At 34.1% G+C, this 15,812-nt stretch overlaps 1 protein-coding gene across 11 annotated transcripts in view; it reads right to left on the reverse strand.

Annotated features, from left to right (window-relative positions):
* RICTOR (RPTOR independent companion of MTOR complex 2) overlaps window positions 1-15,812 on the reverse strand; it is a 138,954-nt gene that overhangs the window by 23,046 nt on the left and 100,096 nt on the right. For all 11 annotated transcript variants that reach the window (XM_086361496.1, XM_086361495.1, XM_086361494.1 and 8 more), the window contains 14 exons: window positions 15,351-15,452; window positions 15,182-15,228; window positions 13,580-13,715; window positions 12,989-13,188; window positions 11,700-11,826; window positions 11,140-11,304; window positions 10,891-10,967; window positions 10,373-10,451; window positions 6,089-6,198; window positions 5,562-5,649; window positions 4,233-4,325; window positions 3,578-3,684; window positions 2,894-3,123; window positions 145-1,153 (listed from right to left, as the gene is read on the reverse strand). In XM_086361496.1, coding sequence (XP_086217622.1) covers window positions 145-1,153; window positions 2,894-3,123; window positions 3,578-3,684; window positions 4,233-4,325; window positions 5,562-5,649; window positions 6,089-6,198; window positions 10,373-10,451; window positions 10,891-10,967; window positions 11,140-11,304; window positions 11,700-11,826; window positions 12,989-13,188; window positions 13,580-13,715; window positions 15,182-15,228; window positions 15,351-15,452 — 2,570 coding nt within the window. The remainder of the gene's footprint in view (window positions 1-144; window positions 1,154-2,893; window positions 3,124-3,577; window positions 3,685-4,232; window positions 4,326-5,561; window positions 5,650-6,088; window positions 6,199-10,372; window positions 10,452-10,890; window positions 10,968-11,139; window positions 11,305-11,699; window positions 11,827-12,988; window positions 13,189-13,579; window positions 13,716-15,181; window positions 15,229-15,350; window positions 15,453-15,812) is intronic.

Consider the following 15,812-nt stretch of genomic DNA (forward strand, 5'->3'; position numbering starts at 1 on the left):
TTCGGGTAACTAGGAGCTTATAGCCTACTACAGTAAACAGTAGGTTAGTTCTGAGGCTTATGTAGATGTAAAACTTGGCTAACGCTTTACATTTAAGTCTGTTAAAATTCAACCATGTTCATTTCAAAATGTATATTTGCTCACCTGCTTGGTGTTAACCTGGACTCAAAGCTGTTGGCCTTCATGGTGATGGTATCAGTAAACAGCACATCTTTTGCTGGGGATGCCAAAGCTTCAGAATGAGATAAGGATGGATGCATTCTTTGCTGTTGTAATCTTTTCAGGGTAGCGTAGCCAAAGGCATCTCTAGAACTTGTGTAACTAAAGTTATAGTCTGCTAGACTTTTAATTGTAGCAATAGAGGGTGCTTTAAGGGACTGTGCTCTTCTAGGAAGTGTGTGAGAAGAACCTGGAGGCACCAGGGACACTGAGCTTGATTTAGAGAGAGAGAGATGGTTAGACTGTGGCGTCAAATAGTGGCTTGTCTTAACAGTTTTAGTACTTACCACAGTACTCATACTTCCACAGTCTGTGTCCACAGTCGTAGCATCTACACCTACTGTCTCTCGTGAAGGACTTGAACTCATTGAACTTATGCCACTTGTTGTAGTATCTGTATTAAAACTCTGGCTACGTATCTTCATATGTGAGCTCGATGAACTTTCTACAACTAATCTCTCTCGGCTTGTGTTTTCTTTGTGATTCTCTGTACCAAGACTCTTGGTGAATTTTAAGTCATTCTCTCCAATACTTGGAGTACTACCAGTGTCTTCAATGTGCTTATTCCCAACAAATGAAGTTTCTAATTGTAATGTTTTCTGTACTGTGGATATGGGTGTGAAATCATCACTATGATTAAAGTCAACACTGGGCTCTGTAAGCGTTCTGATCCGCCTGTTGCTTGTCTTATTTTCAGATGACAGTTTCCCTCCTTTTGGATCACTGCTGCTACGATGTTTTTTATTAGGCAAAGTAAGAGAATTTAAGATACGATTCTTCACAAGTTTACTAGAAGCAAAGAAAGGGAATGGATTTTTATCCTTTATAGGTCCAGGTCGATCATAAAATGCTGGCTCTGCATCTTCATTGATGTCAAGGAAAAATGTACTGGTAGAGCTGCTGCCAAACCGGTCATCCTCCATGATGAACATACCTACGATCAAAGGATTGATAATAAAAGCACATTAAAAAGGACAAATAATTATGGTAACTTTAAGTGACATAGCTGAGGAAATTTTTGTCTAATAGTCACCTGGAAAAACTATTTTCAAAAATAAAGAGTTAAGACTGCTGAGCCAAATAAACAGAGCTTCCTTGAGATTCAGAATTTGTATTTGAATAAAATATAAAATTATGTCATTATGAAATCTTCTGTTATTTCCAAAAAAAAAAAAACTACAGGACTCATTATGTCATAGCTTATCTGAAGTTTCTTTTGTATCCCAGTAAGTTTCTAAAACCTCCAAATATTCAGGATAAAATTAAAGGCAGAAAGGAGACTTGACTATGGATGTTTATTCAGTTGGTACATGTTCCTGGTGGTTTGTTTATACTTCCAATCACAATAGGCAAGAGAAATCAATCTTATAAGAAATGAATGTCCAATCTTGAACAACATATACTTAGAACTGAGTCACCACATTTTAAGTTCACGTTTAAACGAACTGAATTTATTTCTCATTTTGTCTTAGGTACTAAGAAACTCATCTAAATTCAATGCCTGCTGCTGCTGCTGCTAAGTCACTTCAGTCGTGTCTGACTCTGTGCGACCCCATAGACGGCAGCCCACCAGGCTCCCCCATCCCTAGGATTCTCCAGGCAAGAACACTGGAGTGGGTTGCCATTTCCTTCTCCAATGCATGAAGTGAAAAGTGAAAGTGAAGTCACTCAGTCATGTCCGACTCTTAGCGACCCCACAGACAGCAGCATACCAGGCTCCTCTGCCCATGGGATTTTCCAGGCAAGAGTACTGGAGTGGGTTGCCATTGCCTTCTCTGAAATTCAATGCCTCTCTCTAATAAAAGATTCAATCCAGGTGACTAATGACATCTATGGGATTGTATTTTATTTTTCTGTTGAATAATCAGAAATGATTTCAAATATATTCTGAACAAAGGCAAAACAAAATCTTAAACTTGCATACTACACTGTTTTTCCATATTATGTCAATTTTAAGATGCACATGTTTCACACTTAAAATGTCTAAAATCAGGATGTATCTTGCAATAGGCATCTTTTTTTCTTACACAGTGGTGTGCATATTATAATTTAGGATGTCTCAGACCTGGTGAAATATGTTTGATAAACAGTGCCCTAGCCTCTTTAAAAAAACTGTGTCTTAAATTTTTGCACCTAACACCATTTAACACAGGGCTTAAAACTGCAATCCATTTTTCATTTAGTTGATTTTTTAAACTTCATTTAGTTGATTTTTGATACTCCCTTTTAGCAGTTTCACTATTTAATTTTAAAATTTTAGCTTTTCTTCTAAAAATGAGTATGTGAATATAGTATCTCTTAATAAATCTATTCCAGCTCAACAACCCTATATATGAAAAATGAACTAAAGAATTAGGTAAAAGATGACAGCAGGTAAACAAATATTTACTTATTAGAAATTGAAAAAAAAAAAGGTGGGGGAATGGTTCTTCTGGCACATGATTTATTATTTAACTCTGTAAGTACGAGTTTCCAACAGCTATTTAGAAAGCAAAGGCAAACAACAACGTAGGTTGATGGCTATACTCCCTGTTGTGAAAAGATACACACTCTCCAAGAAGCTATTACTGCCAAATTATTTCAGAAAGAAGTGAATTAAGAATGTAAAATTCATTTAAATCTTATACCAGCAGTGTTAGCTCTGGCTCCTTCACATGACGCTGTCAGTACTCACTTGACGGTGCAGATTCACTCTCACTATTATGCCTAGAGCTTGTTGACTCCGAGTTCAAACTTAGGGTGCTCGGGACAGATGAGAGTTCATTACAGAGTTGTTCTACATCGTCTGGAACCACTGGCCACAAATGTTTACGACTGTGCCTTACAGCATCCCAATTGTGACATTTTAGAATATCACAGCCTTGCTTGGTTTTGGCTATGAGCCCAAGAACATATACACAGGTCCTGTAAGTAAAAAGTGAAGTATTGACAATTTATAATTTCAAACTGAGATTTCTGAAAGCAACCATAAAATACTAGTTTGCTATATGTACATTTGCATTTTATTTAATAAGCTATTAAAAATGACATGAAAATCTTCCTAATAAAACTATTACAAGGAAATAATTTCAAAGAATTATAATCAAATAAAAACATATATATACATATACATTAGCTTTTCTGAATAAATTCAGAATATTTAGGCTAATGGAATACTGGACTATTTGGACACATGCTAAACTCTCTGTTTACTTGCAAGGTAAATGTCAATACTATAATGTTAAAAAATAAAGTAATATTAAACAAGGAACTCCATAAGATGTTTAATTTAATTGAAAAACTATAATCATACACTAATTTTCTCACATCCACATGTGAACAGTATATACAATAGAGATTTCTGAGTTAAATCACACACCCTCTGACTGAAAGAACTTCACACTGTTTTGCAAGTTTCAGGATATCTGGAATCACGTTTTCTTCTTGTAGCAAATTGAGACCCCAATTAGATGAGCCAATATTTCCCTAAAAGAAAGGAAATCACATGTCAAATATATTTCCAAGAGTAACTCTTAAGACATTTAAAAAGCTACCTATAACACAAAAAATCTAACCACATCTGTAAGAACTGTGGGAAAAAAAACCTCACATAAGGAACTTCAGGAATTAAAGATCCATTTGTTTTATCAAGGGGCTTCCCTGGTGGCTCAGATGGTAAAGCGTCTGCCTGCAATGCAGGAGATCCAGTTCAATCCCTGGGTCAGGAAGATTCCCCTGGAGAAGGGAATGGCAACCCACACTAGTACTCTTGCCTGGAAAATTCCATGGACAGAGGAGCCTGGTAGGCCACAGTCCATGGGGTTGCAGAGTCGGACACGACTGAGCAACTTCCCTTTACTTTTGTCTTATCAAGAAAAACAATAGTTTATCTAATATTTAAGTGGGCAGAAACAATCTTGGCTTTAGAATACTAATCTAAGAACAAATTCCAAACAAAATATTTTTATTTAATATCAATAGGAAAATGAGTAAAAATTTAAAATTTAGATCTCACAGAAGTGTTTATTACAAACCAAGGCCCAAAGAGATGCTTTCAGTTTTTTAATTTCTTCCCATTTATCCAAATCTGGTGTACGAACATTGTGACAGAGTTCTGTAATAATATTCTGGAGAAGGAAAAAAAATGCCATATGATTACCAATACATTTTTAACATATTTTCTTATTGTATATTAAAATCTATTTAATGTTTATATTTAGTGATTTCTATATATTTAAAATCTTAAAATAATTTTATACAAATTTCTTAAGAAGCAGCATTAGAATATGCACTCTGAGCTCATATACTAGAGCTGGGACCTTATTAGGCAAGTGGCTTTCAGCATGTTACTCTATCTCCCCATGCCTTGATTTCCTGAACTCTAAAACAGGGATAGTAATAGCCTCTGTTTCATAAAGTTTAATGATTTAATGAATTATTACATAGAAAGTTTAACAAAGTACTTGGCACTTAGTATTATAAAATGTTAGCCATTAATTATCATTATTTCTTTTAGACAGAAAATAATAAATTAGCAACTAGATCTTCTCATACTGTGGAGGTAATGACATTGAGAAAATCATTTAAATTTTCAGCAAATTTAAAAAAATTAATATAAAGGTACACACCTCAATAATCTTCATGGATAATATAAAAATACATGAAATTATGGAGTGTATTTATGTAAAACTTTTGCTCCTGAGGTGGGAACACTGATATGAAAAGGAACTGAACATCTAGGTTATTACTGTTAAGAAACACACACAAATACTTCTGTAACTATTCCTAAAATAAGAAAACGGTTATACTTACTGAAAAGACCTAGTAGCAAGACATACTCCCAGCCAAAATTTGATGTGTATGCTATACTCAAAGAACAGCTGGTTGCCTAAGCCTCCAATATTTCATGAAGTATATGAGAGTAGTTAGATACTAACAAACAGCAGCTGATAATTTCAGTTTGTTACACACCAAAGGTAACTGAATATGTTTCAGGTTCAGTTTAATTTTCCAGTGAGAGGAATGAAGAAATTCAGTTTTTCAGCATGTTTTTTTTTAACTAAGAAGATGAACTTTCCCAACAAACTAAAAGGAAAAGAACTTGGACCTTAACTGGGTTACTTATTCTACATAACAAATTACATATGCAAAAGATCGTAAGTCAGGGAAATGTATGCAAGCCTGTTTATGTATCTAAGGACTGCAAGCACAGAATGCCAAAGTCAGTTACAAGATGGAGCTTTGAAAGCAATTATACCACTGACTTTAAGGCTGTTGAGAAGTTTCTGCAAAGATAACACTTTAGTAATATTAACTTTTTTCTATTACTATAGCTATTTAAAATAAGCAAATTATGTTTTTACCTGTACTTCCAATAAATGACAGCCTGTTTTGTGGTGTACCAGTTGTCCATAAAGATGTACAGGTAGGTAGACATGAGGACGCTGTAATCTGTATGATAAACATGATTGATAAACCTACTGGCCCACTGTAAACATACTAATTTATAAAATGACTTAAAATATGAGATAAACAATTAGACAATCACTCAGCATGAATAAAAATACGGAGGTGGAAAGGCATTAGAATTCTTCTAGAAAAATAATAGTTTAGCTGGTTTCAGAGTAATGGTAAGAGACCTAAGACTAGAAAGATAGACAAGGGTTAGAACATGAAGGAATCTAAATGCTCTACAAGTCAGGGAATGCAAGTTATGAATGCCACTGAAATTTTGAACATTCAGTGCTGTGCTTTAAAAAGATTTTTCCTATGTCAGTGTAAGAATATCCAAGTACTCAGAAAACTTTAAAAAATAATAATTTATAACAACATGATTTTAAATTTTATGTTTGAGGACTAACAATAAACTATTCCATTAACTGGACTATACCTTTGGTTACTCCGACGAACATAGTTGTCACCATCAATTGGCTTCCGGTAAGTGGTAAGTGCTTCATTAAGCTGTTCTTCAATCAAGTCAACGTATTTTGAATTATATTCCTAGAAAATAATATTGTTTAAATTATATATATTACCATAACAACATTTACTAAATCTCTAGTATGTTAGTTACCTAGCAAATCTTGGGAGCACAAATAAAAGAAAAATGAACATCTTTTTCTTTGTTCAGGAAATTTGAGAAATTTTTGAAGAGCATGGATATAACAAGCTATTATGAATGCAAAAATGTTCTACCATATCCATACCCATAAACTTTCTGTTTATACTCTTTTCCCCATTTTCAATTAATATTTTGGGGTCCATACAAGGAAGTTAAAAATTTTGTTTTTCATCTTATTTGAATTCCTTTCCTCATTAAAAAAAAAAAAAAAAAAACTAGTTTCTTAATATTAAATCCTGAAGATATTCACTAGGAATTTTAAAAGGAAATTAACTGAGTTCTATCATTTTAGCACCTTTTGGTGAAAAATAGTATCTCTTCACTGATTTAAATCAGGTCAAATGTAAAAAATATTTCCAACTAAAACCTGGAAAATTTCTAGTCAAATTATTTAAACTGAGACAGTCAATCACACTACCATCTTCATTGCAAAAGATCTCCACTTTAAACTGTTCAGAAGAAATTGACAGAACCTCTGAAAAGCAATTTGCCAGTACTTATCCAAACTTTAAATTAATATACTTTTTGACTCAACAATTATACTTTAGAAATTTGTTCAACAAATATATTTGCACAAGTAAGCAAAGAATGCAAGAATATAAAGCAAATACTGTTTACAAAACTAAAAAGTTGGAAACAATCTAAGTGCCCAAAATACAAGAGTGATGATAAAAATTAGGGTACATTCATATAATTTACTATGTAGCCACTGAAGAGAATTAGATAGCTCTAAATGCACAGCTCTGAAAAGATATCTCACATATATTGCTAAAGAAAAAAATTAAATACAGTCCTATTTACAGGTGTGAATGACTTCATCTGTATTTTTAATTGAAGAATATATACTTACAGATGTACAAAACATCTTTAAATGTATATAGAATGTTAACAAACATTACCTTCAGAAAAGACAGAGTAAGGGGGCAGGGAGATATTTTTCATTTTAAACCATGTTATACTACTTCAGTTTGATGAGTTACCTTAACTCCCTACTTAGAGACTCTAAAAGCTTACTTTTTCTGCTTTTCTTTTAGATTCTTTACTGTGCAAAAGTAATGTAAGAGTTTAATTATATTATCAGCAAACCAAATTATTACTACTGCTGTAACACTGCCATAATTTCCTCTAGACATGAAAATCTCAGTACAAAAATACAAATTAAGGCAAGTATTTTGAGCTTTATGTAGGAATAGTTACATTCATGTGGTACTGTCTGGCTAGTCTCTTGACCAGTGGCAATCATGTGGAACACACTAGCAAAGGTCAGGGGTATGGTTTGTGAAGATGAAATGCAGTGAGGTTTTGATGTGGATCATCTTGAGGATCCTGCCTCAAGGAGGCAGGGAGGGACAAGACCCCAAATGAGGGTATACCTCTAGATATTAGGAGGTACTAAGTAAGCAACCAGAGGAGCCACTTCTCTGGTCAAAGGAACTACAAGTGAGAGATCTCCAGAGTGAAGTCTTTGAGGAATTTACAAACATAAGACTTGAGTAAAAAGAAAAATCAACATTTGAAATCTGACCTCCCCAAAGCTAACAGCCCCAGGTAACAACTGCATCAGCTGGGTAAGACTGTCCACGAATTCTCATCCGTTCCTCCTCCTCTCCCTCCTGCTCTAAAGCTGGAGAGGCCCTACATCTGCAGCTGGTAAATGGGGAGGAGATAAACAATAAAGAGTGATTAAATGAACCATACCCCCTCTTTTACTGCAGGTTTCTAAGTCTGTACCAAGCCTGGGCTAGCAGAGAAAGTTTTAAATCAAATGACTGGATTTTCAGTATGATTCTGGCTGGATGTTTTATTACCCAGAAAAAGAGCATCAGCTTTATCATGGCATGCTACAAACTACTGGGAGAATATCAAACACTGAGGAAAGAGCATCAAGGGCTTTGGAATCAAAAAGTGCCCCTGGCTCTGTTATTTTCAAGCTTTGTTACCTAGGATAAATTAGGTTACTCATCTTAGCTTCTACATTTTCCTTGATAAAACAGAAATAATAGAAAACATTTCACAGAGTTGCTGTGAGGATTAAATGAGGTAATACTTGAAAAGAACTAAGTTTAATGGTAGGCAATCACTATTCACTAATTAATTTCCCATTCGCTAATTAATTTGAGAGAGTAGACTATATTGTCTTTGTTTTTACACCTCCCATTTACTGGCTAAACTCACTATAACTGCAAGTTAGCATCTGTTTGCAACTTTCTACTGAAATTGCTCTGGCAAAATTCACCAATGACCTGTCACATTCAACAGTGTTTTTCCTAGTGTTTACCTTATCTGACCTCTCTCAAGAATATATACCACTGGCCTCTCCTTCCTGAAGCATCCTTTAGTGAAATCATTCTGATAATTCTTCCTCAGTGTCCCCATCCTTTTGTTCCCCTCATTAAAGCAGAGTGTTTTCTAGGGAGCAATTTCCAGTTTTATTTTTTTGTTCTTTACATTTCCCTTGGTGATCTCACTCAATTCAAATTTCAACTACTACTATTCACTGACAACTCCCAAACTGCCATCTTCAGCTTCAGATCCACATTTCCAAGTATTTTCTGGATACCATCACTTGCCATCCCATAGGCAACAGCAGTTCAACTTATTCAAAATTTAGTATCCTCAATCCTGCAGATCACAGTTTCTTAATGATGAGCCATTATTTACTCAGGCATTCAAATCAGAAACCGTAAGAGTCAAGTAGTCCTCATTTATTATATCCAATCAGTTCATGAATTCTGTCCATCTTATTTTAAAAATGCCCAGAAAATGTCTCTCTATCAAACCTCACCACCACTGAAGTTCAAGCTCTTACCAATTTTGCTTCTAAACTACATATTCGGTATTCCTAGATATTTTCACTTTTTTTTTTTTAAGTGAGGATAATATTCTGTTTAGGGAATGAAACTATTACGTCTTTATTTCAGTTTTCCAATTCACCAATTATTGAAAGACTCCATGCCTTAAGTTGTATGCTTTACAGTTACAGTATGCTTTACGGTATTTCTTTTCCATCCAGTTTTACTGAGAGATAACTGACATCTAGCAGTGTGTACAACTGACATAATGATTTGACTTACACACATCTGAAATGACTATCACAATAAGTTTAGTGAACATACATTATTTTATACAGATACAAACTAAAGAAATAAAATATTTTCCCTTGTGATAAGAACTCTCAGGATTTACTCAACAACTGTCATATAAAACATTCAACAAAGCTAATTATATTTATCATGTTGTACATTATATCCCTAGTACTTACTTATTATAAGTGTATAAATGGAAGTTTGCATTTTTTGACTGCCTTCATCCAATTTCCTCTACCCCCACATTCACCTCTGGTAACTGTAACTATAGTTTCATTATTTTTTTTTAAATGAGACTATCTTATGAAATATGGTTCAATATAGACAATATAAACAATGATCTGAATTCAATAAAGGAAAATCTGGGAATCATTTATATTAGGACTGATTATTCTATGAGCTTCTAAGATGCTTTGATGATTTATAATGCTTCAAGTTAACTGAAGCCACAGTGATGACCAGCTAAAGAAAAGCTAGAGAGATAACTAATACCTTCAAACTAGTCCCTTCTTCCTAGATTTCCCTGTTATGTACAACAGCAAGAAGTTTGTTCTCAGATTTATGAAAAGTCTACCCTAAAATGAAGTTTAATAATTAGATTATTATATCTGCTTGGTAGAACTGTTTTATAATCTTCAGTTAGGAAAACTGTTTTAAGTTTCAGTTCAAAAGGGCTGTAAAAGGAATCCAAAATAAAAGAAATGATGATGGTAAGTAGGGTTGACAAATGATGCCAGTAGATTAAAGCTGAAAGCAAAATTTCAACAGAAAACATACAAAATCAACAGTTCACACTATAAAATAACTGTAGTTTAAAAAATGGATAAATATGAATATAAATAATTAACAGAATTTGAAGACCTGACTTCATATGAATATTTAAATATTTAACTTTAATTTCAAAATCCTTGAATCTATTTTCCAAAATAAAAACATACAAACTGAAACTTATTCAACAGAAAGTTACCTTGTGCCACTTTTCCAACTGTTTTGTTACATAACCCCTTTCATTCAAATAGGAAAACCCTTTTGGAATGGAGAGAAATCTGTAAAGTGCAACAGGCAACAGTTTAACATTGGGTCTCACAAAAAATTGTTTAAAAAGCTAAAGTATCTCAAACCAAATACACTTAAGCCCAAAGACTTTAAGAACAGTGTGCCTTAAAGAGGTCAATTATCTTATAATTTCAAATACAAATACTTTGAAAATCTTTGCAAAAAACATGAATCCAACCACAGTAAAGAAAATGTTATAAAAAGAATGAGGACACATAGAGATGAAAAAGAGACACTATGGAAAACAATGAAAAGCCAGAGTTTCAGTATTAAAGGATGCCCAATATTCTAAAATGGGCCTCTTTCAGAAGTTAACAGCTAAACTCTTTAGAGTGCTTCCTTTACAGATTTGAATCCAGCTTTAATACACACTGCCAGAGAGCACACAAAAGAAAACATAACTACAAGAAAAATTTTCTTAAAATTTACCTCAGGAGGAGAAGCAAACCCTTGTCCCCAAGGTGAGATAAAGCTGGCTTCATCTGAATAAGTGCATGAAGATTGGCCTAAAATAAATAATTATTAGGCAAATTAATAACTGCATGAAGATAGTAAATTCTCTACTTCCAAAACCACTATATTACATACATTATAATTCCACACAGTTTTCTATCAAACTTGAATAGTTTCATAAAAATTTATATCTAAGTATTTTATTACAAGATAACGAAACTTCACCTTGTCTTCACATGCTTCATCGAGAATATCAAGGGCCTCAGAAGAAATCGTTTTGTTTTTATCATGCAGCTGGGTCACTAGTAATTCAATTCCCCAATTATTGAAGAATTCAACATTAGCTCTCAATAACACTCTTAAATGTTTTGTTGCATACAGTCTGCAGGCCTATAAAGATAAATGAGAACATTAAAAAAAAAAAAACAAAAACCAACCACCACCATCCAAACTTCACTATAGACAGTCCATCTGACTTTGTTTTAGAATAGTTTTACACTTGAAAAGGGCAGAAAGACTGGAATTGACAGTCTAGCCCTTGATACAAATATATTTTTTAGTCCCAGTATAATAAAATACTGTATCTATCTAGCTGCTTCAAAGCATTTCTCTTTATATAAAAAAATGGGTACGGTAGTCGAGTTCTCTGGACAAACTAAAATTTAAAAATAAACTCAAATTCCATCCCATAGTCTTAAAATTTATAATTTTATTAGGCTAAAGTTGATAAAATACTGAACTAACTAGTTATGAATTTATAGCTCTATTGCCTATGTTATACTCACATCAGTGGCTGCTGTTAAGATTTTGGAAAGGATGACCCTGGCCAAACCATCTCTACTATAGTCCAAGCTTGAAACGGTCAGTTTTAGCAAGTGATCTTGGTTTTTCAAGGAGCAAAGGTTAAGTAAACTAAAAAAATGATGAAAATAATAAAGGTTACTAGAAATTACTGTACTGATTCATTAATTCAACAAATATTTTAAAATTCCTAAGCATTTCTAAAAGAAAGCACTTAAGAAATATCCCATTTTTTAAAAAGCATCAGAGCATCAAGACAACTCTAATCAAAATTTTTTTGTATTTTAACAAAACTTTTTGCCTTTTCATACTATTTGTGGGGTTCTCAAGGCAAGAATACTGAAGTGGTTTGCCATTTCCTTCTCCAGTGGACCACATTTTTTCAGAACTCTTCATGACCCATCATCCATCTTGGGTGGCCCTACACGGCATGGCTCATAGTTTCACTGAGTTAGACAAGGCTGTGGTCCATGTGATTAGTTTGGTTAGTTTTCTGTGATTGTGGTTTTCATTCTGTCTGCCATCTGACAGTTAAGGATTAGAGGCTTGTGGAAGCTTCCTGATGGGAGGGACTGGCTGTGGGGAAAACTGGATCTTGCTCTAGTGGCAAGGCCAAGCTCAGTAAATCTTGAATCCAATTTTCTGCTGATGGGTGGGGCTGTGTTCCTTCCCTATTGTTTGGTCTGAGGCCAAACTATGGTAGGGGTAATGGTGACCTCCTTCAAAAGGACTTATGCCAGCAGGCTCCAGGACTGTTATAGTATGTGTCCCTGACCCTGCAGCAGGCCACTGTCAACCCATGCTTCCACCAGAGACTCCAGGACACTCACAGGCAAGTCTCTTGGACTGCAAGATCAAACCAGTCAATCCTAAAGGAAATCAACCCTGAATATTTATTCATTGGAAGGACTGGTGCAGAAGCTGAAGCTCCAATATTTTGGCCACCTGATGTGAAGAGCTGACTCATTAGAGAAGATCTTGATGTTGGAAAAGACTGAAGGCAGGAGGAGAAGGGGACAACAGAGGACAAGATGGTTGGATGTCATCACTGACTCAATGGACATGAGTTTGAACAAGCTCCGGGAGATGGAGGACTGGGAAGCCTGGCATACTGCAGTCCACGGGGTCACAAAGAGATGGACATGACTGAGAGACTGAACAACAACAATAAAACTTACCAAATACAGGTACACAGACTAAAAAGCATACCCTTTCTGATCACATTAAAAATAAAGTTTAGGTATATACTGAAACAGAATCTAGGAATGCTCACCATTGAAATACGCTGCATTTCTCCAGCATTTTGACGCCATGAGGGTGGCAAGAAAGTGTTCCAATAAATAAAAAGTAGTGTTGACTAAGAGTAGTCAATAAACCATTATTTTGAAGGCTTCTTTCAGGTTTCATTCCAGAAGAGGCATTGAGCCACTGAACAATATCCTTTACTAGATCTTCTAAGTATCCCTGCCCATCCTAAAAGCAAATACATTATGATATTGCTAGAAAAGCAGTCAGGGCCTACAATTAGAAAAATCAACTTGATTAATCAAGTCCAAAAGATTTAATAATAATGAAGTTTCTAATAACAGACATTAATCTCTGAGTATCTGTTCTTTTTAATCCCATTCAATACAATGCTGCATGAGATGGTATTATTTTCTATTTTACCAAAAGAAAACCAGGTCTTTTAGAAGGCAAATAACTTGTCCAAAGTCACATAGATAGCTAGTGACTAAGGATAAAAATCTAGGTCTGGGCTCATTCTATGTTTCTAAATATAGCTTATACATATTCAAAAATAAAAGGAAGGGGTCAAATTCAGTGAAAAACATGTGCTCTGGAAAATATTCAAAGTGCCTATTACCTCTTCAGACTCAAGAAGAAATTCTGTAAACTGACAACCCACAACTGTGAGCTGCTTGGACTTGGCAAAATCCAGATCCAGATTGGCGTATAACTTACTACTGGGCTTGTAAAAATAAAGTAGTCTTCGTACAAACCTAAGGTTAAAATAAAAAATCAGCAACAAAGTAATAAACCAAATAATTATTTTAGAATCTTAACCACAGCTTTTGAATATGTTTTGAGTTTAAACCATTGGGGTAAATTTAATAAACACATTTGGTACATTCTACACATGCACGTGCGCGCACGCACGCACACACACACACACACACACACACACACACGAACAATCCCTTTCATTATAAAAAATATCTTCATGAGATAAGAATTTTTTGGTGGGACGCCTGATAGAAAATAGTGGAGAAGATGCTCAGCAGGAAAAATGCAAACATAACACTGCTAGAAGATACACAGTTGGATAAATATGATGAAACCACCTGGATATAAATTTTCATTCTTCTTTTTGTTTTTGACAGGTATACATTTTATTTTACTGTTAGGTCTTTTTTTTTAAACTCTATTTAAACCTAGAATATATATATTTTCTTCTACTATACTTTATGAATTTATACTAGATAACTGCACATAAATGTTACTACACTATGATTTTGTCAATTCTTCACAATTAGGCAAAAGTCAACCACAAAAGCTTCAGGTAAAATTTAAACAACTGAATTTATAAAGCAATGGATGATATTTTCATGTTATAATTTTCAACATTATGTTCTAAGCTTCCATTTAACTTAGTTCAATTTAATTTCTACGCTATTATCCAATGTAATAAAGATGCCAGGTCCAGGAGCTGGAAAAACAAAGTTGAATGAGACTTCATATCTGTTCTCACAAGTTGGAAAAGTCAGTACTATGCTTCTTTATCCCAAGGTAATTTATATGTTCTATACATTTCTCAAAATGTGAAGAGATGATAATAATAATAATAATAATACCAACGATGTGAACTTTTCAAAAACATGAAGTAAAAGCTCTTTTATTCAAAGAAATCAACGCTGGTGGTTGGGTAATCTAAACTCAGAAGGAATAAAAATGCATGGGGCACTAGAAAACAGCATAATACCCTTAAGTATTGTATATGCTATAAATATAAGCTGTTTTATGGAAGGTGTGGCTGGTTAACAGTGTAAAGAGGAAAAAGAATGAATAACCTCCAAAGTCACAGGCAAAAGAAATTAGAATATTTAAAATGGCCATAGTTTTGAGAGGGAGACATTATGCTCTTAATATATCATTCTCATATGTTAGGGCCAAGATTAGTACATGGCTGATACTCTTGATTTGATAAAACTTTTATCTTAAGTACTTCATTTGTTCCAAAACTAAAACCAGAATGTAAATAACCAGAAAAAGAATTAGTTGATGATTTCTGGTTACAAAACACAAGCTATATATAAAAACATATATCAATATGTACCTACTGAATACCATCTATTAAAAAGTAACAATGTATATTTAAAACATCAATTACTACTTTTAACAGGTATCAGGCATAATATAATTCAAACTTGAGTTCTTTATATTTAAATGTAAAACAGTTCTTACATACCTGTGCAACTGCTCATCTTTATAGTTTCTTAGATTTACATTTGGCCACTAGAAAAACATAATATGTTGTATTATGTACTTATTAATTCCTTAACATATAATTATGATAAATTGCAATGAATAATATAATGAAAACAATCAAGCCATTATCAAGAAGTATCCTATCATACCTTAAGAATGGTCCCAATAAGATTCCAATTCCATTCAAGATTCTCTTTATGTTGAAGGACTTGGCTATCTCTAAGGTTCATTAGAAGAGCTTCCTCTGTATCCTAAATCACCAGAAAGTAATAAGAAAAATTAAGAAAAACTGGCCTTACATCAAATAACAGTTGAAATTTTAAAAACAAAAAGAAAAATTTTTCATTTAAGGACTTATGCTGAAGCTCCAATACTTTGGCCACCTGATGTGAAGAACTGACTCATTTACAAAGACCCTGATGCTGGGAAAGATTGAAGACAGGAGGAGAAGGGAACGACAGAGGATGAGATGGATGGTATCACCAACTCAACAGGCACGAGTTTGAGTAAACTTCGTGAGTTGGTGATGCACAGGGAGGCCGGGTTTGCTGCAGTGCATGGGGTCGGCAAAGAGTCGGACATGACTGAGCAATTAAACTGAAAGGAAAACT

This window comes from Bos grunniens, chromosome 20 (assembly GCF_055505025.1).
Source record: "Bos grunniens cultivar Pamir isolate PY7600 chromosome 20, Bosgru_T2T1.0, whole genome shotgun sequence".
Classification (NCBI taxonomy): domain Eukaryota; kingdom Metazoa; phylum Chordata; class Mammalia; order Artiodactyla; family Bovidae; genus Bos; species Bos grunniens.